General features: G+C 43.9%; 1 protein-coding gene and 1 pseudogene across 1 annotated transcript in view; both read left to right on the forward strand.

The window, feature by feature from the left end:
* The first annotated feature begins 2686 nt into the window (after window positions 1–2686).
* On the forward strand, window positions 2687–2805 carry LOC126475683 (5S ribosomal RNA; annotated as a pseudogene).
* A 2520-nt stretch (window positions 2806–5325) lies between these two features.
* LOC126474750 (uncharacterized) overlaps window positions 5326–24482 on the forward strand; it is a gene marked incomplete at its 5' end in the record, with an annotated part of 503945 nt that continues 484788 nt past the window's right edge. Inside the window, one exon of the mRNA XM_050102226.1 lies at window positions 5326–5461. Within this exon, the coding sequence (XP_049958183.1) occupies window positions 5326–5461 (136 nt within the window). The remainder of the gene's footprint in view (window positions 5462–24482) is intronic.

A 24482-nucleotide genomic window follows, 5' to 3' on the forward strand; every position in this document is an offset into this window, starting at 1 on the left:
GGTGATTTTTCCAGTTAGAACAGAAAAATGTAATTAAACTGATATCGCACCTCCTGCTAGTGTTAACACATAATAATAAAATCCGAGTGCAATTCATTATATGCTGTTAACAGGTGGAGAGTCGTAATGGTATCATCAAAAATCCTTTAACTCGAGGATGAACTGTATCTCATGTGGTTAAGTTCAGCCGCGCGGGATTAACCGAGCGGTATGAGGCGCTGTAGTCATGGGCTGTGCGGCTGGTCCCGGCGGAGGTTCGAGTCCTCCCTCGGGCATGGGTGTGTGTGTTTGTCCTTAGGATAATTTAGGTTAAGTAGTGTGTAAGCTTAGGGACTGATGACCTTAGCGGTTAAGTCCCATAAGATTTCACACATATTTGAACATTTTTTTGATTAAGTTATGGCTCGGAGCACTATGGGACTTAACATCTGAGGTCATCAGTCCCCTAGAACTTAGAACTACTTAAACCTAGCTAACTTAAGGACATCACACACATCCATGCCCGAGGCAGGATTCGAACCCGCGACCGTAGCGGTCACGCGGTTCCAGACTGTAGCGCCTAGAACCGCACGGCCACAGCTGCCGGCCTTTGAGTATTAATACAAACAAATGAGCTCAAGTGATAAATTAAGGTTTCGTCATGTTTCCTTTCTAATTGTTACCTAAAAATCGTACTGCGTCACACCTAATTGTTCTTCAAAAAGAAATGGGTGAATTAAGTACCTGAACTGAAACCGTCGTAGAACGGTAACGGTACGTTTCCGGACATGGGTTCCTATTCAAAATATTATGTACTTACTCCACTCTACATGTCCTGGAAGTCCTTAACTGGAATTTGCAAACTCCCTGTGTACGTGTGCTTGACATGTACTTTATGATGAATGAGATTTTCACTCTGCAGCGGAGTGTGCGCTGATATGAAACTTCCTGGCAGATTAAAACTGTGTGCCCGACCGAGACTCGAACTCGGGACCTTTGCCTTTCGCGGGCAAGTGCTCTACCAACTGAGCTACCGAAGCACGACTCACTTCCGGTACTCACAGGTTCCCAGGAGAGCTTCTGTAAAGTTTGGAAGGTAGGAGACGAGGTACTGGCAGAAGTAAAGCTGTGAGTACCGGGCGTGAGTCGTGCTTCGGTAGCTCAGATGGTAGAGCACTTGCCCGCGAAAGGCAAAGGTCCCGAGTTCGAGTCTCGGTCGGGCACACAGTTTTAATCTGCCAGGAAGTTTCATATTGTACTTTATGATGCTTTACGCCGATTGTAATTCCTTTCTCGAGTTTCTGTACGGGTTGGTTCAAATGGCTCTGAGCACTATGGGACTTAACATCTTAGGTCATTAGTCCCCTAGTACTTAGAACTAGTTAAACCTAACGAACCTAAGGACATCACACACATCCATGCCCGAGGCAGGATTCGAACCTGCGACCGTAGCAGTCGCGCGGTTCCGGACTGCGCGCCTAGAACCGCGAGACCACCGCGGCCGGCTTCTGTACGGGTTTCATACTCATATTAATACGTTCAGTACTAGGCACGATTTTTACAGTCTTCGACATTAGTCACAATTTATTCTTAAGGAACCTTTTGGCCTTGTCCTTGCTTCTATGACTTGTACTTACATATCATGTTCGTCTACGCCGCTTCCCAGGTGTCACTGTGTATGTATCGCTTCTAGATTCTCTTCCCCGGCTGGAATATTTAGTCCTCCAGCATATCCACCAATGAGATCTCTTCTTATCTTGTTCACATCTTAACCTATACGTAACGTATCTTCCATTTAATTTATCACGAAACCTGATTCCGCTGCTGCGTCATCAATGAATTGTATTGTGCTAATTTCTTTTCCTTTACAAACAACACCAGGCCTTTACTTCCCTCATTCTCTTTTCGATGTACAAATAAACATCAGTGGTGACAATGAACTTGCATACATCTTTTCTGGTTTTGACTACTTATAAAAATCTGTTAGTACAGAGCATACTGATTCGAAGATTTGAAGAGAGAGAGAGAGAGAGAGAGAGAGAGAGAGAGAGAGAGAGAGAGAGAGAGAGAGTGTTGATCTCTCTCTGTTTTCGGTATCACATTGCCTGAAAAAAGGAAAAGCAATTTATTTCATCCCATATTATAAAACGGCATTCCATATTTATAGCCCCTAAATAAACTCCAAAATATGGCCTCATTTGCATAGTGAATGGTCCTTTCCACTCCATATACACAGTACACAATCGTTTCATTGTGTGTTTATACACGCCAGTCGCTTGGCGTCGCTGCGTAGCGAAGTTGCAGAAACACGTTGAGAGTTTCGTGACTCATTGTGTCGGACCCAGACCTAGTATTTCCGCACGCCCACAATTGCGGTAGCTCTATGAGCGGAATTGTCACGGTTTGGAAACCTGTACCTCGGAGACCAATTATTCAGCTCCTTTCAAAGTCACTCACATACTGGTACTGTAACCTTTGATGTCGACGAGGGTTATTGCTGTTAGGTTTCCACATCGTTTGACAGCTCTGCAGCGGATCAGTGTAGCGTAAGACTAAAAAGTTGCTACTGAGTAAGAGAGGGCCCTGCTGAACTTTCGTGTGCATTACGCCTCTGCATTTCAAGGTTATTGTTGAAGGTAAACTTTTCTACGCATTCTCAGAGTTTGGTTTCATTATGTTGCAATTTTCACACACGTTTACTTACTGAGATAACAGCCTTACTGCAGTAGTAACACCGGTTCCCATCAGATCACAGAAATTAAGCGCTGTTTGGCTTGGCTAGCACTTGGTTGGGTGACCATCCGGGTGTGCTGAGCGCTGTTGGCAAGCGGGGTGCACTCAGCCCTTGTGAGCCAAAATGAGGAGCTACTTGACTGATAAACTGCGGCTCCGGTGACGAAAACTGACAACGGCAGGAGAGCGGTGTGCTGGCCACATGTCCCTCCATATCCGCACCCGGTGACAACCACTGTCTGTGCATGACACGGCGGTCGGACGGTACCGTAGGGCCTTCTTAGACCTGTTCGGACGGAGCTACTCAGTGCTCCTCCACAGGTTAACGGGGTGACGTGGCGCAGAAGTTAGCACGCTGGACTCACATTCGGGAGGACAAGTTCCACGTTTGGCTATCCTGGTTTAGGTTTTCCGGGATTTTCATGAACACCTCCAACCAAAAGTCAGGATGATTCCTTTGAAATGACATAGCCGATTTCCATACCCATCCTCGACCTTTTGACCCTCCTCGAATGACCTATCTGTCGACGAGACGTTAGTCGCTAATTTTCCTTCCTCTCTTCTGTAAACTGCATTTATCACTGATACTTTTGATACAGTGTATACTGGATGATCATGCCGTGCAGACTATTTACACGATAAAATGTTTTAAATATCCTGTAGAGTTATTGATAAGCTGTATTACATACTCTTACGTACTGCTTGCTGTAATCAGAAGAGAAAATTTTGTATTAATAAATTGTGCTGATACTCTACGAGATGCTGGGGCGAGAAAGATGAATTTCAAAAGAAGCGATCTGATACCATTTTGTAACATCGTCCAAGACATCAGCAGTGAAGGTGAAAAAAATCTTTAGTCTTAGAGAAGGGATGATTTTACTTGTATTGTATTGTATGGTACGTTAATCAGGGACCTAGAAACGACGGAGAGGCTCCGTCCCCGCCGCAGCCACAGTGGTTCGCAACCCCAAGACGATTTCCGCAGTCCACTTCACTCCTCCGCCGTCCCACACCGAACCCAGTGTTATTCTGCAGTTCGGCCTCCGGAGAACCCCCCCCCCTCCCCCCCCCCCCCTCCCTGGGAACATCAGACGAGTGTAACCCCTATGTTTGGGTAGTAATGGTGGTGTACGCGTACGTGGAGAACTTGTTTGCGCAGCAATCGCCGACATAGTGTAACTGAGGCGGAATAAGGGGAACAATCCTACATTCGCCGAGGCAGATGGGAAACCACCTAAAAGCCATCCACAGACTGGCCGGTTCACGGGACCTCGACACAAATCCGCCGAGCGGATACGTGCCGGGGACCAGGCATTCCTTCCCACCCGGAAAGCCGTGTGTTAGACTGCACGGCCAACCGGGCGGGCATGATTTTACTTTCAAAGAAAGGAGTAAGGGAGGAATAATTTTAAAATTAAAGTAAGAAGATTTTTGGAGACAGGGCAGAAAACTAGGGTTTAACGTCCCCTCCAGAGCGAAATCATTATAGACTGGTCACAATCTCGGCCGGTGAAGAATGAGGAAGCCAAGCGAAATCTACCGTGTCCTTGTGAAAAGAAGCATCCTCGAATTTTGCCCTCAGCTAGTAAAAGTCACGGAAAACAAATATCGACGGGGATTTGAAATTCTGGTCTTGTATAACACTGTCCAGTATCATAATCGCCGAGTCGGGTTGCTCAACAGGAGCTATTATACTTTTAAAGATGGAAGAACTTTTGGCCCTAAAGAAGGAAGACTTAAATTTTTCAGCAATGCTGTAGGTATGTCGTTAACACCAGCTGGTTTTAATTTCTTCCCATTTTAGGTACGGCAATGATCCTGCATAGCAGGGATTTATTACTCTGAATGATGGGTCTTTCATTTTGTAACCTGAAGAATACACAGTATTATAGAAGACTCAGTATAACGTCGTTTATTGAAACTGAACTACACTTCTCGAACAATCACTATATACACACAAAGAAAACAAATAACAAGTAGACGACTATTCATCAAGAGTGCCGGTGAGGTCCGTCTCAGCTGGTCCTAGCTCAGCGAGGAACTGGCTGTACTGCTGCTGCGCTGGACTTATAAAGCCGGCGGAGGTCGGCGGAGTACTCCAACTTTCCCTGTATCTGTGAGGCGACCTCTGCAGAAAAAGGTTCACATTAGTCTCTAGCAAGTTCTGTTTATTTTTGAAGAATTGTTTTCCTCTTGGTTGCGCCTGCAAGTGCTTGTGTATGTTATATGGTACACAGGGGTGTCTTGAGTGTAGGCTGCCTGGCAGGGGCCCTCTGCGGCAGACTTAACATAACCCATAATTTTTTCAGAAATTCTGCAGGGACGTCATCAACAGCAGTTGCTTTTATTTGTTTGACAGTCTGAAGTATCGTAGCATACATCACAATAAAAAAAAGAAAAACAACGAGAATAAGCTACTTTCACTACAAACAGTTTTTTTGCCATTGACCCGCTTTACGATCGACGCTCACACGAACAATGAGCACCGTGCAGAGGGCGAGCCGAGCAGTCAGCCGCGACGTGAGGGCTGTTTGTGTGTGGCAGGCACGGCGGCGGGCGGCGGCGTGGTCGCTGTGGCTGCTGGCGGCTTCGGCGGCGGTGGCGGCGTGGGCGGCGGGCGCGGGGGCGGTGCCCGCGTGCCGCATCTCCGAGTTCCCGTGCCGCAACGGGCGCTGCGTGCGGCTGGACCGCTACTGCGACGGCGCCGACCACTGCGGGGACGCCTCCGACGAGCCGCGCTCCTGCACGCGTAAGTCCCGCCTGCCCACTCTGGTCTAGTCTGTACAGCAGCTGCCATTAGCGCCGGGGATGAGGGGCTGCTCGACGCCGTTCCTCCTGACACATTGGATTCGAGCGGTGACTCTTGCTGCGCATTGTCCTAAGACTGAAGTAGATTTCTCCGGTTTGTTGCCAAGGTGACCCGACACTGACGAAATACTAGAGAGTTTCAAATTATAAATTTTTTGTAGAATCTGACATCTGCGATGATACGAGTTGTGTAGGTTACGGGCTGTTAGCTGAACTGTTCTTGTACGAGGGTGAGTCAAATTAAAACATTAAATATTTTTTAAAATATTATTTAATGTGCAGAAGTGGTACAAAGCTGTATCACTTTTCAGAATAATCTCCCTCACGCTCAATGCAAGTCTTCCAGCGCTTAAAAAAGTGCATAAATTCCTTTAGAAAAAAATTCTTTTGGTATAAATGAAGTCTTCACGGATTGTCAGCCGAGTAGCATCGTCGTCTCGTAGCAACGTTTCGATGGAATGCGTCTCCATCATTTTCAGGCGAAGTGTCGGGATACCGTCAATCGCGGGCTTATATCTCTGCTGGACCGCTCTCCTCTTGAAACATAAAGTGAAGACCGTTTTCCGCGCAGCAGGAAAAATCTAAGACCTTCTCGGTTCAACCAAGGATCCACTATGTCTGACGGCACCAGGTGTGTACAAGATCGGATGCGAATGTGGAATGCAATATATAGGACAGACGCCGTGTTGCATCTCACAGCGCCGCGGTGAACACATTAGGCATGTACGCTTGGGTCAGACCAACAAATCTGTTGTGGCGGGACACAGTATTGACGAGAAGCACACCTTCGATTTCGAGGACACAAAGAAAATATGCAGTACAAACGGATTTTGGAACTCAGTAATCAAAGAGTCCATAGAAATACGGTTACACGACAACCTAATCAACCGCGACAGTGGATACCATCTCAGCACAGCCTGGGAGCCTGCAATCAGCAAAATCAGAGAAGAACGTTCCGTTCCACCAAGGGCCGCGGACGGAGCAGACAGAGACGGACGCCGGGACTCGAACAAAGCGCACGCGTCCCCCCCACCACCGGCCGATCCAGGTGCATCGGGCGATTGCGTGGGTGCGTGATTGGCCGGCCGCAGGAAGCGTAGAGCGGTCCAGCAGAGATATAAGCCCGCGACCGACGATATCCCGACACTTCGCCTGAAGATGATGGAGACGCATTCCATCGAAACGTTGCTACGAGACGACGATGCTACTCGGCTGACAACCCGTGAAGACTTCATATACGAAATTAGCTGAGAACGCCTGCACTCGCAATTCTTTTGGTAGTCCGCGCAACCACTCATGCACCGCGTGGCGTACCTCTTCATCAGAACAGAACTCCTTCCTCCCATTGCGTCACTGAGTGGTCCAAACATGTGGAAAACACTTGGCGCAGGGTCTGGTGAGTATGGTGGATGATAAATCTAGTTTCGGTGCGGGCAGTGGCGGGACAGACCTAAGCTGTTTTAGCTCTCCTGTTAAAATCAATCAATCAAATCAGTCAATGGTGGATGAGGAAGACACTCAAAATGGAGGTCTGTGATTGTTGCAACTGTTGTACGGGCAGTGTGGGGCTTTGCATTGTCATGTTGCAAAAGGACACCTGCTGACAGCAATCCACGTCGCATTGATTTGAATGCAAGCCGCAGATGATTTTTTAGATCTGTGTATGATGCACTGGTGACAGTGGCTCCTCTAGGCATGTAATGCTCCAACATGTCGCCTTTTTCGTCCCAAAAGAGAGTCAGCATAACCTTCCTTGCTGATGGTTCCGTTCGAAACTTGTTTGGTTTTGGTGATGAGGAATGGCGCCATTCCTTGCTCGCTCTCTTCGTTTCCGGTTGGTGGAAGTCAACCCAGGTTTCGTCCCCAGTAACGATTCTTGCAAGGAAGCCATCACCTTCTCGTTCAAAGCGCCGAAGAAGTTCTTCACAAACATCAACACGTCATTCTCTCATTGAAATGAGTCAGCTGCCGTGGCACCCATCTTGCAGACACTGTGTGAAACTGGAGCACATCATGCACAATGTGGTATGCTGACCCATGTCTAATCTGTAGACATGCTGTAATGTTATTCAGTGTCACTCGGCGGTTTTCCTTCACTATGACTTCAACTGCTGCAATGTTCTATGGAGTCACAACTCTTTGTGCCTGACCTGGACGAGGAGCATCTTTCACTAAAGACACACCATTTGCGAACTTTCTACTCCATTCGTAGACTTGCTGCTGTGACAAACATGCATCACCGTACTGAATCTTCATTCGTCGATACTGAATCTTCATTCGTCGATGAATTTCAATAGGTTCCACACCTTCACTGCCCAAAAAAACGAATAACGGAACGCCGGCCACGGTGACCTTGCGGTTCTAGGCGCTCCAGTCCGGAGCCGCGCTGCTGTTACGGTCGCAGGTTCGAATCCTGCCTCGGGCATGGGTGTGTGTGATGTCCTTAGGTTAGTTAGGTTTAACTAGTTCTAAGTTCTAGGGGACTAATGACCACGGCAGTTGAGTCCCATAGTGCTCAGAGCCATTTGAACCATTTTGAATAGCAGAACGCTGTTGTTCCTTGGTGCAAGTACTTGCTACTCAATATTTCATCAGTGTTGTGCGACATAATACTCAAAGATATCCGCCAGATCGCGACTGACGAGGAAGAGTTCTTGTGCGTCCACTGCTCTCGAGTGCTTTTGCGAGTGGTATCGTCTCCCACAGGCAACAACGTGTTGATGACACGCGTCATTGTCGTGGTCAACAGTATATTGATGACGCGCTTTTTGTCGGTAGAACGACTTCTTGCTGACATGGGTCACTGGCATGGGCAATATCATGTTAGTCGCAGCAACCACTTGTTGTTGCATGTGTCATCGCCACAAGCAATAGCACGTTGTTCACATGTGTTGTTATTGCGGGCAACATGTTGATAATACAGTATGAGCTGTTTTTCCAGACGGTAGTATGTTGATGATACATGCTGTCATTGTGGACAACTATGTGTCGATGACACAAGCCGTCAATTGAGAGCAACAACGTGTTGATGCCGTGGATCGTCCTCTTAGGCGACAACATATTGATGAAACAAGTCATCGTCAAAGGAAACATGTTGATAGCACAGATAACTGTCGCAGGCATCGATGCATTGATGAGACAGATCCTCTTTGTAAGAACAATGTGTTGCTGGCACGAGTGGCTGTCAGTTGTTCCTACATTGGACAAACAAATAGCGCTGCAATAGATCATCATCCCAGTGCAACAATAACCAGTGAGCAGTCATATAATCACTAACTTCCATCCCACTATCTGAAACGCAGCTACCGCTCCATGTGTCAACAGACTGCAGAGATCACTGATGTAACTTACAAGGGGAGGCCGCCAATTGTGAAATTCAGATTCGATTCATACTGCGCATAATAAAAGCTCATGGCCAGAGGTGTAATGTGGCAAAGCACCAAGATGCACTTCTCAGCCGTTGTCGAGAAAATCGACAGTTAAAAGAAACCGTTGCGGTGAAATACTCTCTACGATTAATAATTCTCTACAGCGTCGTGGCGCAGCGGTAAGCGCTCGGGTTCGTAATCCGAAGGTCGCCGGATCGAATCTCGCGAAATGCAACCTTTTTTTTTTAGTATTTGTTTTTCGTAATATAATTCCCGGCAATCAGTTGCAACAATTATGCATATAATAAGTTGTTGAAAGTCGTTTGTCGTGGAAAAACTGGCGATATCATTATGTTTTCCGCAAACAAAGTTGTATTTCACAAATGTTATTAGTTGTCTTCATAATGTTAACCACGTATAGTTAACGGAAGACGTAGAAACGATATTCCGAAACGAATACGTATAGCGTAAGTCAAACGTTCGAATTAGAATAGAGACCCCACGAACACAAATTTGCTGTGGCAGGTATGAAATATAAACTCCATTACTCGCTCGTTACACTTGAATGACAGATGTTGAATGGGCCGAAACGAGCCGCCGCATAACAGCGTAGTTGCCTGCTAACTTCGATAGAAGGTAGATGCGGTCCCTAGCGCAACTTATAACATTGTCGAAAATCAGTGCGGACGGGAGAGCTTTGGTACACCCTGTTAAAAAAAAAACGGAAAAATGGAGGCGGTACAATTGGAGAGCGATCCGCCTTCACCAACATGCATAAGCAATTCATTAATACTTTATAATTTGAATTACAAAAAACTAATAGTAAAAAAAATTGCATGGCGCGAGATTCGATCCGGCGACCTTCGGATTACGAACCCGAGCGCTTACTAATAGTAAAAAAAATTGCATGGCGCGAGATTCGATCCGGCGACCTTCGGATTACGAACCCGAGCGCTTACCGCTGCGTCACGACGCTGTAGAAAATTATTAATCGCCGAGAGTATTTCACCGCAACGGTTTCTTTTAACTGTCGATTTTCTCGACAACGGCTGAGAAGTGCATCTTGGTGCTTTGCCACATTACACCTCTGGCCATGAGCTATTATTATGCGCAGTATGAATCGAATCTGAATTTCACAATTGGCGGCCTCCCCTTGTTAGACAACTGGCTCCCAAGACAAACATTGGCTTGGAATCTCCTGTCTTTCCCCTTCCCCCTCTCCATCACTACAATAATATCTGATTTTTTTTCTTAATTCCAGTGATACAAGATTCATTTATGAAAGTAGTGTATGCTGAAGTGTAGGAGATACAGATTTCTTTGATTATGTTTTGCATTATATAATTCAAACATGACTAACAAAGTCACATTACTTGCAACGACATCACGCTTCTTTTTCACTGTTTCCCTGTCCCTCAAAAAAATGCAGTAGCAGAAAAATAACAAACCCAGCCAGGCAGATCACTTCGAATAACGATGGCGGCTAAATCTAGGAGCTGAAAACAGCAAACATGCGCCTCTGTACCAAAGAGTTCTAGGCCTAACGGAACTGTTTCTCACCAGAGTCCTGTCTGACTCTCCTCGTTATTTCGTTTCATACGTCTTCCACCTTTCAATTTTAGTGGTCCCTGTTCCATTCGCTTCTTGTTTTTAATATTCATTCCCCTCCCACTTCGCCCTCCTTGATGTCTTTTTCTTTTTCCATTACTCACTCCCACAGAAACGGCACCCTAGGAACTCTCCCCACCTGCGATCGAAGATATGCATCTGATTCAGATCAGCGTGTCAGTAAGCACCAGTGGTAGGACGCGGATAGATCGGAAGCGACGCGAGGCGATGCATCCAACCTACTAACAAAGCATCATTTACGCAGGTGATAAAAGTATTTTGGCGGCGAAATTTGGGGTTAGTGGGCTATGGCAGTTGTCGACCGACGTGAGTACCTCTGTCAACAGCACGACGTCGCCTGCAGGGCTTCTCCTAGGCTAACGGCCACATCGGTTCGACTCTAGACGACTGCTCACATGAGTCTCGATTTCAGTTGCTAAGAGCTGATGGTAGGTTTAGAGTGTGCAGGCGAGTCCACGAAGACATAATGGTGTGTGCTGTATTTACATGGAATGGACTGGGTCCTCTGGTCTAACTAGACCGAGCATGACTGGAAATGGTTATGCTCGGCTTCTTGGAGACTATTTGTGACCATTCATGGACTTCATATTGCGAAACAACAATTAAATTTTTATGGATGACAATGCTCCATATCACCGGGCCCTTTCCTGATTGGTTTGAAGGACATTCTGGACATTTCGAACGAATGATTTGGCCACCCAGACCGCCAGATATGAATCCTATCCAACATTTATGGGGCATAATCGAAGTTGAGTTCGTGCATAACATCCTGCACCGGCAACACTTTCGCAATTATAGACGGGTATAGAGGCAGTAAGGCTCAATGTTTCTGCAGGGGACTTCCAAGTACTTGTTAAGTTCAAGCCACGTCGAGTTGCTGCAGTACACCGGGTTAAAGGAGGTTCGGCGCGACGGTAGAAGGTATCCCGTTAGTTTTGTCACCTCAGTGTACCTCTCCATTGTGTCTGAATTCTGTCACAAAATAATGAGGAATTTATCACTGGGTGCTTATGCGATCCTTTTGGTCTCCTGACGTTAGTCTTATTCAGCGCAACAGCTGCACCAATCAGTGAAATGTGTACATTTTGGACCCAACTTCGACCAATATCCGGCCTTTGAACGTCCATTAGTCACATTTTCTCCACAATTCGTTCCGTATCTCGCGAAGTTCTTCCCACAAAGCATCGCTGCCACCGTCAGGGGGTAAGGTAGTTGTTCCCGTCACTAGATACGTTTGTGTGTATTCCAGTTGCTTACGGATGTACGTTAGTTTATACTTACAGACCTACAAATGAGGTGAGCCATGGCAATTTGGTGGTTTGCCCGCTTATCGTTTCGAATCAATGGCTAGAGTGCAGTAGTACAGGCGATCTTAGAAGGCGTTCCCCATTTGCTCCGCCTTTGTGCTCTTGGATCCAGAAGGGAAACCACATCGTTCAGTGCTTCCTTCTCGCCGGTCGCGGTGACGGAGCGGTTCTAGGGGCTTCAGTCGCGAAAGGCGCGTCTGCTACGGTCGCAGGTTCGAATCCTGCCTCGGGCATGAATGTGTGTGATGTCCTTAGGTTAGTTATGTTTAAGTGGTTATAAGTTCTAGCGGGCTGATGACCTCAGATGTTAAGTCCCATAGCGCTCAGAGCCATTTGAACCATTTGAGCTTTCTTCTCCAATTTCAGAAATGTATCTGATATTTTATGTACTGTCGTGATGTGTGATAATACGGAGCAGCCGATTAGGGTACGCAGCAGCTAGGGGCGTCCATAATACGCACTAAACCAAAGTACGACTTTCTTATTCTCATCATATCCCAGTGTGAAACTGAGGAAGCAAGACACAAGAAGCTGCAGTTGGTTAATAAGATTATGCTGCTGTGGCGTGGCTCCTTTGAACCGCTAATGCATCGGACAAACGCAAATCTTGTGAAACTCAGGACGCTCTGTTGTTCAGACAGTTGATACAATATTAATTCCTTGCCACGAAATTCACGTCAGAGACAGTAATTTGGAATTTTACAGTATCTCACAGCCGATTTGCTGTATTTTTGTAGAGGAAGAGATTTTGCTTTTAAATTTCTTGAAATATGTATGTTTCGTTTCAGTACTTTTCTATTTACATGTTTACAATGCCATATGATCAACATGCAGTGTACGTCGTTTGAAAAAAAAAATTGCTTCAAAACAATTTTATATTTTGGAACTTAGTGTTCGCATGTGCTGGCCTAGGTGGCCGTGCGGTTCTAGGCGCTACAGTCTGGAACCGCGTAACCACTACGGTCGTAGGTTCGAATCCTGCCTCGGGCATGAATGTGTATGAAGTCCTTAGGTTAGTTAGGTTTAAATAGTTCTAACTTCTAGGGGACTGATGACCTCAGAAGTTAAGTCCCATAGTGCTCAGAGCCATTTGAACCATTTTTTTTGTGAAATTATCAAAATTACTTGTGGCAGACGGCGCAAAACCGTCATTTAGATTGTGCGCCATTCAACGATTCACGACCGACATTCATCTAGATCTAGAACGTTGCTACTAAGCGCAAGAAACATTGTTTCTTCCTACATCAAAAACGGCCACGTGGAAAGAAATTATTATGATAGTTTGAACTACGGCACCTCCTACACCTTTAGGTAACAAACCTTTGTCAACATGTAGATGCCTAACGAAGATTGTAAACTATCATTTGTTAGGCAAAGACTTTTAATTTGTGCTAAATTATGGCCCTAAAGACGTGAAAGGGTGGTGGAATAGTGACACTGTAATTTAATATTGTGATGAGGTGAGATATGTATCACTCAAAGTTACCACGAGTTCTGTTGTTTATTATAAATCCACACACAAAACACGTTCAGTAGTTGCCCTGAAGTATAACACGAACATATTCGATACCATCCTGTTCACTGACAGATTATCACAAGAACATGAAACCATTACAGGTAACTAAGGTTCATGGAGATTCAAGACAGGAACCGATAGGTAGGTTACGACATTATTAACACACTGATCTATTTCCGTGAGCTGATCACAGTGAGTGCCAAAATTTGAGTTCGTTCAAATTGTTCAAATGGCTCCGAGCACTATGGGACTCAACATCTGAGGTCGTCAGTCCCCTAGAACTTAGAACTGCTTAAATCTAACCAACCTAAGGACACCACACACATCCATGCCCCTAGGCAAGATTCGAACCTGCGACCGTAGCAGTCGCGCGGTTCCAGATTGAAGCGCCTAGAACCGCTCGGCCACCGCCGCCGGCTGAGTTCGTAAAAGTCTGCAAGCCAGAAAGGCGTCTTACTCCTAATCGTTATCACTCTGAAGTTTACTGAGTAAATTGCGACCTCCACACCCCGAAGCCGATTGGAGATCTTTGCAGATCTAACCATTTTTTAAAATAGCGTCTTTGTGTTCGCCAATGCCGCTGTCAGTGGACATTTTGTCGGATACAATGCCTGTGAATCCCAAAAAGCTACCTAATGCAAACTTCGCGTCATGCTCCAGTTGGAGCTGCAGAGTGAAATGACTACTTCTCACACCGAATTCTGCAAGCAGAATTCTAAGTGTTTCCCTCACTAGCGGCGGACGAAGTCTCCTTAGTTCCTCCTGTCTTCCCACGTAACATTCACCCCATCTTCGAGAGCCAATCCTAGCCTCTCATGGGCTGTTACCCAACGACAAGTGGCAATGCATCTGGAACGTCCTCCCACTTGTCAATAATTTCCAAAACTACAATGGAAGACCACTCTTACCAATAAAATTTCTGCATTTTCGCGCCCAGAGGCCTAGAGATAAAGAAAAGAATTTGTTTTGGTGGTGTCCTCCTCAAAGGAAAGCGTTATTGTGTTACACCTTTTTGTTTCCTATGGCACTCCTAAGATTGATGTCTATTTTTAATATGTGATCTACAGGTATTTTTGGTACGAGAAAATTGCAGTCTCACGCTTATAGAAACTTCACACCTCATCTGCTATGTTCTGCCGACAGCATAGAGCCATAAAGACCTGTAGCTTTCACAGAGCCTGCATAGTGCCCAGCAATATATTCCTCTCCTATCGACAGACTGACTCCGTCTTCTCTGCATTCTCCACCCAGGGTTCATTGTTGCCAACCTTCCAGGGCATTTACTGTTCTTTACAACACCTCCAACGCAGAAAAACGCTTTAGTAACGTTGGAAGGGGGTCATTTGGTGCGGAATTCTAACGACTCCACTACAGCTGTCTGGATAGCTGCGGCGTTACCTGTCGGTTCGTGATTAGCTTCCGCTCATGCGGTCCAGTACACACAACAGCCTTTAGCGAATGCCGTTCTACCTAGCGTCCGCGTCACCTTCTACAGCCTGCAATAAGTTCATGGCGCCCTTCGGCCCGTTTTCATCAGCTGACTGTATGTAAAATATCCAGCCCAGCCAAAAATTCTCAAGAAAAACAATGCATACAAGTACTAAATGTATTGGCTGTCATTATGAGATAATATTTACTTAAAACTAAAGGGATACGCTATTTTCAAATCAGATTAATTCGATCCACATATCACTATATACAATTTGCTCATCAAATATCGATAATGTAAAATTCGACGTAACCATCAGTTTCGCCGTTTTCCAAGTTTCTGCAGAACAATTTTTTCGTGACAGCTGATCTGCTACAAGGAATGCTTGGTACCTAGGGAAAACACATGTCAACTCAAATCAAAATGATCTGTACCATAAAATTAATAAAATAAAACTAAATTCCGTCCGAACAGGCCTTGGAAGGCCCAGCGGCACCGGCAGGCTTCCGTTTCCTCCTCAGTCCACAGGCGTGACTGGATGCGGATATGGAGGGGCATGTGGTCAGCACACCGCTCTCCCGGCCGTATGTCAGTTTACGAGACCGGAGCCGCTACTTCTTAGTCAAGTAGCTCCCAGTTTGCCTCTCAAGGTCTGAGTGCACCCCGCTTGCCAACAGCATTGGACAGACCGGATGGTCACCCATCCAAGTACGAGCCCAACCCGAGAGCGCTTAACTTCGGTGATCTGCCGGGAACCGGTGCTACTAATGCGGCAAGGCCGTTGGCATACCGTAAAAATAAAACTAATGGCATTAAAGAAGGTTAAAGGGTAAAAATACAGCTGAACGAATAGGAATTCGAATATGCGCCAGATTTTAAGTATCTAGGAATCAGAATAGAAATCAGTTGGAGATGTAATGAAGACATTACATCGAGAACAGCAATGGTAGCGGCAATGTTCTTTACGAAAAAGGGGATTTTTTTGGTAATAAAAGCAAGGGAAAAGTTGAAGACCTTCGTTTGGAGTGATCTACTACACGGCGTCAAATCATGCGTCTTGAGGAGATAAGATGTGTATAGGGGTAAAGGAAATATGTTCATGGCGATAAAAGGATACAGTAAATTGGTAGATAGTGTGATAAGCGAAGAAGTTACAAGAAGAATGGGAGACGAAAGGCATTTAATGACTACAGTGTAAAAATAGAAGTTGGTCTGGACATGTACTGAAAAAGTTAAAAATAATGTAAAAGTCTGTTTCAGAAAAAACCGTTCAACAGCCAAGGTGGCATAATATTTTTTTTATTTACAACAACCAGTTTGAGCAGTCTATGCTGTCGTCTTCCGTTCTTGAAATCTTTTGTTGTAAAACATGTTCATTTTACGCCAAGTAGCACATTATGAAAGCTTTGTCAACGCTAAATACAAACCTTTTATAAAGTGCTATTTTTATTCACTAGACATCTTGGTGCGTGCGATCAGCGTAAAGTGAACATGTTTTACAACAAAAGATTTTAAGACATGAAGATGGCAGCATAATCTGTTGAAACCGAATGTCTTGAATAAAAAAGTATTTTATGCCATCATGGCTATTTAATGGTTTCTAACGGTTAAACAGATCGCCCTTCAGTTCTCGCAAAACGAGAAAATTCAGTCTGTTTTAGAAGGATATTGACTGTGGTAAGAGACCAGGATGGGGGTGAGACAGACATGGCAAGGACCAGAGTCGACTCAGATCCTGAAAAGTCTGCTTAGTGGCTGTAAAGACAACAGAATGGAGAATGAAGCGGTCGACTGTAGGAAATGGAGACAACAGGAATCTGTTAACACAAGAGAAAAATAACAATGGTGATAATATGGTGCACTGGTTGCAACGAACTCCCATGAAACTGACAACAGGGCAATACCGAATATCGAACGCTGCGAAACGGACGGTCTATGCCTACCCTCGCTGCATTCGCCACACCGCCCCTATTTATACTATCAGAGCCGGTCGATGGTGCGCCATTGCAGCTCGTTAGCGATGAATCAGTTCTTCCTTTGTTAGTACATGAGATAACGCGAAATTGGGGAGTATAAAATTAACTCTGTATGCTACCGTAATTTGTCAGATTGATTAAATGAACGAGATCACCGCTGCAGATTTGCGACTAATAACGAACAGTAACGCGTAACGTACCTTCACGTCACAAATGCAGCGCATCATGTGTCTCTGAAGTAGAGTTGTTTTTCTAACTGACTGCCATAGTATGGGGTCTTTAATTCGTTACTCGTTCTAGTCGCTCATCTACAAGGTGCATCTAAAATATGCTTGAGTGGCGTCATGAATTGTGTAGTAGTTGGAATAAAAGGATAAATTTGAATAAAAGGTAAAAGTTTCTTCGTGCTAATGTTTATTCAACTGGAAAAAGAATATATCTATCACAGAAGTGACTGAAACGACTGGATTTGTCCGTTTATGGCTAATTATGTGTTTTAATTTATCATTTTGGGCTTAACAGACCTGCAAAAATTATTTCAGTATGGTGGCGGAGGCGCGATTTGTGCATGATAGGGGTAAGAGGAAAAAAAAAAGTATTGAAAGCACTGCAACACTTGTTTATAAACAACAGTTTGCATTTTGTTATATGGGCTATATATGTACAAATATTTCGAATTTCCTACTCGAGAGCAAGTCACGTTAGTTGACCGTGACAGAAGCGGGAGTCTTTGAGGTTGATGCCACAATATTTTACAGTTTGTCATTGCGCTTTGTTAATTGCAAAACCGTAGGCTAATTTGACCGGAAATTGGAGTCTTTTAAGTTGGAATGGCAGGTCAGTAGAGATCAGTGGTTTTCTGGGGATAAATAGTGCGGTCTGGGGCGCTGTAGTCATCGACTGTGCGGCTAGTCCCGGCGGAGGTTCGAGTCCTCCCTCGAGCATGGGTGTGTGAGTTTGTCCTTAGGATAATTTAGATTAAGTAGTGTGTAAGCTTAGGAACTGGCGACCTTAGCAGTTAAGTCCCATAAGATTTCACACACATTTGAACATTTTTTTTTTTTTTTATGAATAGTGTGTGTCCTTTGTACTTCGCAATCAGACGTTCGGCTTCGAAGATGTTACTCGACTGCTGTTGTAGCATCATCCTTCTTCCATTACATAGTTTCGATGAATAGAGATTTCTGAGTAGTGTGATCAGAGATCCAGTTTTAAGTCGAAGACAGTGTAATGACATTCCTGGTCCTTGCAAAAGTTCAGAAATTTGTAGGGAAGTTCACACTTTCGTCAACGTTTACCGTCTTGATCGATTTGTATATTATCTCTTCACAAGGAATTTTCTTTTGAGTATTATAGTTGGTATTGTAGACAATATTATTTTTAGCTCCCAATACTGCCCTTTCAGACAGACAGCTCGGATCGGTATAATTGTGAACAATGTTTCAATAAATCTGGTCGATTAGTTCACTTTCAGCAGTAACTATGTTTCGGAATCACTGTTGACTTTAATGACGCCAGTTATCTGGTCAATAAGATACGTGCCCTCGCTTATTCGTAAAAATTGTCGAGAAAAATGTGCTGTTGTTTCGTCTTTCGATGGTTCAAATTTCGTATTTTTTGTGAGTCACAGTATTTGTGTGTGTGGCAAAATCAAATGGTTCAAACGGCTGTAAGCACTATGGGACTTAACATCTGGCTTCATCAGTCCCCTAGAACTCAGAACTACTTAAACCTAACTAACATAAGGACATCACACACATCCAAGACCAAGGCAGGATTCGAACCTGCGACCGCAGCAGTCGCGCGGTTCCGGACTGAAGCGCCTAGAGCCGCTCGGCCACAGCAGCCGGCTTGTGTGTGTGGCTAGAGATGTGATTTTTCTTTAAGCATGCATCGATCTCGTCTGCTGGTGTTGACTTGGGGATAACTGGAAATGTTTGTCCAAAATCTCCTGGGAGTATGAGTAGAACTCCTCCCATTACTTCAGAGTTTCCTCGCAAGTCTTTTAATGTTTTGCCCATGGCTTCCTGTGATTTTTTAGGTGCCATTGTGCATTCGTTGCAGAAGATAATTTTAGCTTGCTTTAGAAGCTCACCCCATCCAGATACTTTTGAGACTTTACATAACGAGAATTGTTCTTCGGCTATATCCAACAGTAGTTGTAGGGTGGAATGGGCAGTTTGTCTTCCTTCTATAAGTGTGACTGCAGTGCCGAATGATGCCAGTGCAAGTGCGATGTGTGGCATAGCACGTATTTCCGCCAGCAGTACATTTACTAGCAACGTTTTACAGGTGCCGCCTGGTTCGTCCAAAGAAAAAATCCGCCAGTGTCGTTGCCGATCCGGTCCATGATAACATTTTAAATTGCCTTTTGATTGTGACAGAGGAGTGGTTTGTTGTGAGCAATGTCTTGAAGTAGTTAATTGATATTGTAATTTTTTTCCTATGAATTTCGAAGCTTAGCATGCTGATAGCGTCTTTTAGATAGGCTTGTATCCCAAGTTGTACTATGGTCTGGTTGTTTATTGCAAAATATTGATCATCTAGATAAATGAGTGTTACATTCAAGATATCGTCGTTGAATTCAACGGTCAGTTCAGGATGAGCTTGTTGGATTTGGTACTGTAAGTCATCACTCATACTCTCTTTGAATGAGTCCTATAACTGTTTTGGAGTCGATGGATTATATGTTGTTAGAATTATGGCGAATAAGTCTCTCATTTGTTCAGCTGTGGCTGTGAGTGGGGTTTTCTGTATTATTAAGTCCCAGTGTTTGTCGTTATCCAGTAGTCCTATAATGAGCATAGTGTTTTTAAAACCTTCCGAACCTAGGGTGGAAAGTATGCGTTGGTGACTGACGAATTTTTACTACTGTCATGAATTTTTAAATCTATCGAATAGTCACCCACACTATCAGCTCATTTCTTAATAATTTTATTATTCTAAGTAATTAGATGATGAGGAAATTAAATTAAAGAAAAGTAAAGTAAGTTTAAACTTTGATATTTATTTCAAAAATTGATCAGTGTTCAATAAAACGTATAACACACGAAAAGTCTGTCTCAAAGCTGGTACATTACTTACTGTTACGAATTAATTAAGAAAAGTGTTACTCAGAGGGGGTTCAATTGGCATAAAAGGTGATTTTCAAAGAATAGGAAACAAAGAATAGGAAACAGGATGGGATACTGCATTCAAACAAGCACAAAAAGATAGTTCAAGGATACACAGAAACAGAAAGTGAACCATCACCAATCCATTTTATTTAAGCAAAGAAATTCCACTCCTGGTGTAGTCGTGTTCCCATTGGATAACCACAGACTGGTATTGGGAGTTTAGACAAAGATCACGTGATTCGATATATCCACAATCATACCGAAATGATCTATAAAAATCTTTCTAGAATCTGTGAAATAGGTAAACTGCTCGCGTTAGCGATTAATTAAGTTTGAATACGCGAAATATTATGCAAAAGAGTAGCTGAGGGCGGGTTTTGTTACTACATCACATGTTCCACGCGCACATTTACAGGAAATGGTTAGTTCCACCACGATTTTAATGACGAAATCAAATCCAAACACATTATTTACGAAAGAAACTTCCGAACTGTGTTAATAAGGGCATAGTATTGACCTGATGGCTCAAACGATTTTACGAGCCCGTGGTACTGCTACTACGAAGCACACACCACGTGGGTTGAACACAAAGATAAATTATTAATTTGAAGAATTTCAACGAGGGAAAACAGTTATACTCACATTCACACTAAAGAGGGATGATTTTAATCAGAAATACGCCTTCTGGCAAAGTGCTTTAACTTTATTTTATTGGAGTGGAGACAAAGCAACTACCGCAATACACTCCGAAACCAATACTGAAATAGCATTGCATCGCGATTTAAAACAATGTAAAAAGCATTTTCGATATATATCTGGAAGAAAAATAATTAATATATCAGTTAGGCTGAAAACTTAAGAATTTCATTGTCCTTCGGACTCACCAAACACGCGCTTACCCGGAGATGTTACCACTTGAGAAACTGCCCGCCGACTGACTAGCTTGGGTCCCGACCAAGGGTGACCCACAGATACAATAGGAAGTTACAGTGGTAGCTTCCTTTACCAACCTGACAAGGGACGGACAGAACCACACCAAGGAGACAAACCTCTTTGCCTTAGAAATCGTATCTACCTACTCAGACGTTGCTCCTACTGTTCTCTAGCAGAGAGAACTTCTCTGCTACTACCGAGCATGCAGCTACAAATACTCACACTCATTCATCCTTTCACACCAGAAGGGTAGCAGATGACAATATCTCAAGACATCATATACACTACGTAAAGGAGGAGGCGTATGTGGGTTTCATAGGAAAGTGTATGATAAGAATTACATATAAAATTGTGTTTGAAAATGTTGTATGACAAGTTGTTCGGGTTTATATGTCAATATAACATATTCCACTGCTCAGTCTCCTCCCAGATAAATTTAGAAAAATGGCTCGGAGCACTATGGGACTTAACTTCTAAGGTCATCAGTCCCCCAGAACTTAGAACTACTTAAACCTAACTAACCTAAGGACATCACACACATCCATGCCTGAGGCAGGATTCTAACCTGCGACCGTAGCGGCCGCGCGGTTCCAGGCTGTAGCGCCTTTAACCATTTGGCCACCACGGCCGGCTAAATTTAGAAATACCACAGTAACTTTAGAGGTGCAAATGTATGACGTAAACAAAAATAAATCGAGGAAAATAGCATGAAAGGAATCTAACAGAGAACGTTCAGTCCTAAGCGTTATCATGCTTCTCTGTACGTCTGGCATAGGTAACCGTCAACAGCCTTCAGGTCAATGAAACTTGTTGGTCCTCGTATTTCGTGTAGCAACATTCGGCGCTGTACTGATGAAGAGTATATACCCGGCCTAGAGCCCCAGTTTTCAAGATTCCTGGATGATCGTCTACTGGGATTCCTTGATGTCGTCGCTAAACGATTTTTCTTGTTGTGTTCCACGTATAATAGGTAGAGACGTCGACATATAGTCATGTTTTCGCGAATAGATCTGTTTGACATAGTCCGTAAAAAGCTGTTAATGTTGTGTTCTGAAGTGGTTCGCTTGAAGTTATTCTGGTAGTGTCTTTTGTAAAGTAAACTCTCTGTTCATACTCCAACTGTACCGCTAGATGTTACATAGTTGATTCGCGTTTGTGTACGGGAAAACCGAAAATCCGCCACCCTGCTTGGTTATTGTTGATTAACTTCGAGTTACTCCAGAAAAGAAAGTTTTTTTTCCGAATGTGAGAAACAGTTCCAAGGAACAACATGGCCATGCACTTAGGAACAAATATTCTATTCAAATTTGAAAGACTATAGCCGGGAAAGTATTGTCAGTACTGTATTTAATATTGTGTGTATTACATTATGAATCTACCACATACATTCAGTCAGTAAGAGAAATAAAATTAAGAAGAAGTATTATAAAAAGACCAGCTACAAGCAAAAATATTTTGCAGCAGGAGCTATTAGGAACTTCATACAAATTTCCATTTTTCAGAAAAAACTGTTGAGTCATTACAGAAGCTCAAGTCACTCGCAAGTATCACGTGTTCCATGCTAAAAGATCTTCTTCCATTTCAAGGAACAGGATGGTGCACTGCCGTCATAGTATGCCCCAACCGTCCACACATGGCGTAACTAGTTTTAAAACTATACTGAAATTTTATCATCACAAAATTTTGTATCCGAAGAATTAACAATATCCTTCAGATAGCTTTAAAGTATACTACAACATTCTAAATATGTAGAACTCATAATATATATAAAAGCTGTACAAAGCACAACCTTATGCTCACAACAACAAAAACAGTGGAAAATGCCAGAACTGCTTATGGTGCTTTCTACTGTGCATTCGTTCACGCGATTCTAAAATCAGTCACTAGATTGTGACTAGTCATTGTATTGTGCTTGACAATTTTTTTTTTTAAATGTGCAAGTGGAAGGATCTGCTTTTCATTGCCCAAACAAAATTAACCAAAATTATTTATACCTTCACCTCTGTGCCCTGTATCACATTTTACATATAGCTTATGCAGCAACTTCAGGGGCAACTAATAACAATGCAAAGGTCGCCACTGGATACCCAAAGAGCAATAAACAAAGTTAGGTCAGGGTGAGACTGTTTTTTATTAGAACTGTCGCACTCAACTTACAATACACAGAATTTCGATTAATTTTTCGGAACCATTGTTTATACCTAAAGATCTTTTAACTACATTATAGGCTGACTGGCACAGAAACCGTTTTTCATGACTGTGTAAAGAAACAGTCTCAGTTGAAAAGTTATTTTTATTACATATATTGCATTTTGCCTGGTTAGGGATTCATTAGATTTTATAAGAAGCTACCAAGAGCATTTCATATCACTGGCCGGAAAGGCCTTTGGTCAGAATTTCTGGTGAATAAAGATTTCTGTCGGACCAGATACACTTGGAAATCATGAGCGAAGCGTAGCGTGGAGCCACACGTACATCAGATAAGCCTGAAAAATCTGGTAAGTAAACTGTCCACAGGGCGGCCATATTGGAGCGCAGCGCTTCGCACGGTGGTGTTCATGATTTGTAGGTGGATCTAGTCCGACAGCAATGTCTTTTAGGTGGTTTATTCACACCAGTTCTGACGAACTGCCCCTCCAAACTGTTACGTGATATGCTTTTGATAACTTTTCATAACTACTGATGAAGCCTCGACCAAGGGAAACGCGTAACTTGTAATAAAAATAACTTTGCAACTTCTTTAAACACGTACTGCTTATGAGGGACCCACATTAAAGACACATGAAACGCATTTTTAGTTCCTGAAAGTCGATTGGTTTTATTCAGTATTCCAATACACCATATTATTCCCAATCTTATGGCTACAAAATCTTACACACATCAAAAAAAGTTTTGCATCACCACTGTTCCGAGAGTTCCGGAACCTGTTCAGAAAATTTGGATAGAGATCAACATAAACATCATTTCCGCTCGTTTTATTGCTCATGAAAGCCAAATTTTGCATATTGTACCACCATACATCGAAACCTTCAGAGGTGGTGGTCCAGCCTGCTGTAGACACTGATACCTCTAATACCCAATAGCACGTCCTCTTTCATTGATGCGTGGCTGTATTCGTCGTAGCATACTGTCCACAAGTTCATCAAGGCACTGTTGGTTCAGATTGTCCCTCCCCTCAACGGTGATTCGGAGTAGATCCCTGAGAGTGGTTGGCAGGCCACGTCGTCCATAAACAGCCCTTTTCAATCTATCGCAGGCATGTTCGATAGGGTTCATGTCTGGAGAACACGCTGGCCACTCTAATCGAACGATGTCGTTATACTGAAGAAAGTCATTCACAAAATGTGCGCGATGGGAGCGCGAATTGTCGTCCATGAAGACGAATGCCTCGCCAATATGTTGCCGATATGGTTGCAATATCGGTCGCAGGATGGCATTCACGTATCGTAAATCCGCTACGTCGCCTTCCATGACCACCAGCAGCGTACGTCGGCCCCACACAATGCCACCCCAAAATATCAGGGAAGCTCCACCTTGCTGCACTCGCCTGACAGTGTGTCTAAGGCGTTCAGCCTTACTAGGCTGCCTCCAAACACGTCTCCGACGATTGTCTGGTTGAAGGCATATGCGACATTTATCGGTGAAGAGAAACTGATGCCAATCCTGAGCTGTCCATTCTGCATGTTGT

The sequence above is a fragment of the Schistocerca serialis genome, chromosome 4 (genome assembly GCF_023864345.2).
Source record: "Schistocerca serialis cubense isolate TAMUIC-IGC-003099 chromosome 4, iqSchSeri2.2, whole genome shotgun sequence".
NCBI classification, from domain to species: domain Eukaryota; kingdom Metazoa; phylum Arthropoda; class Insecta; order Orthoptera; family Acrididae; genus Schistocerca; species Schistocerca serialis.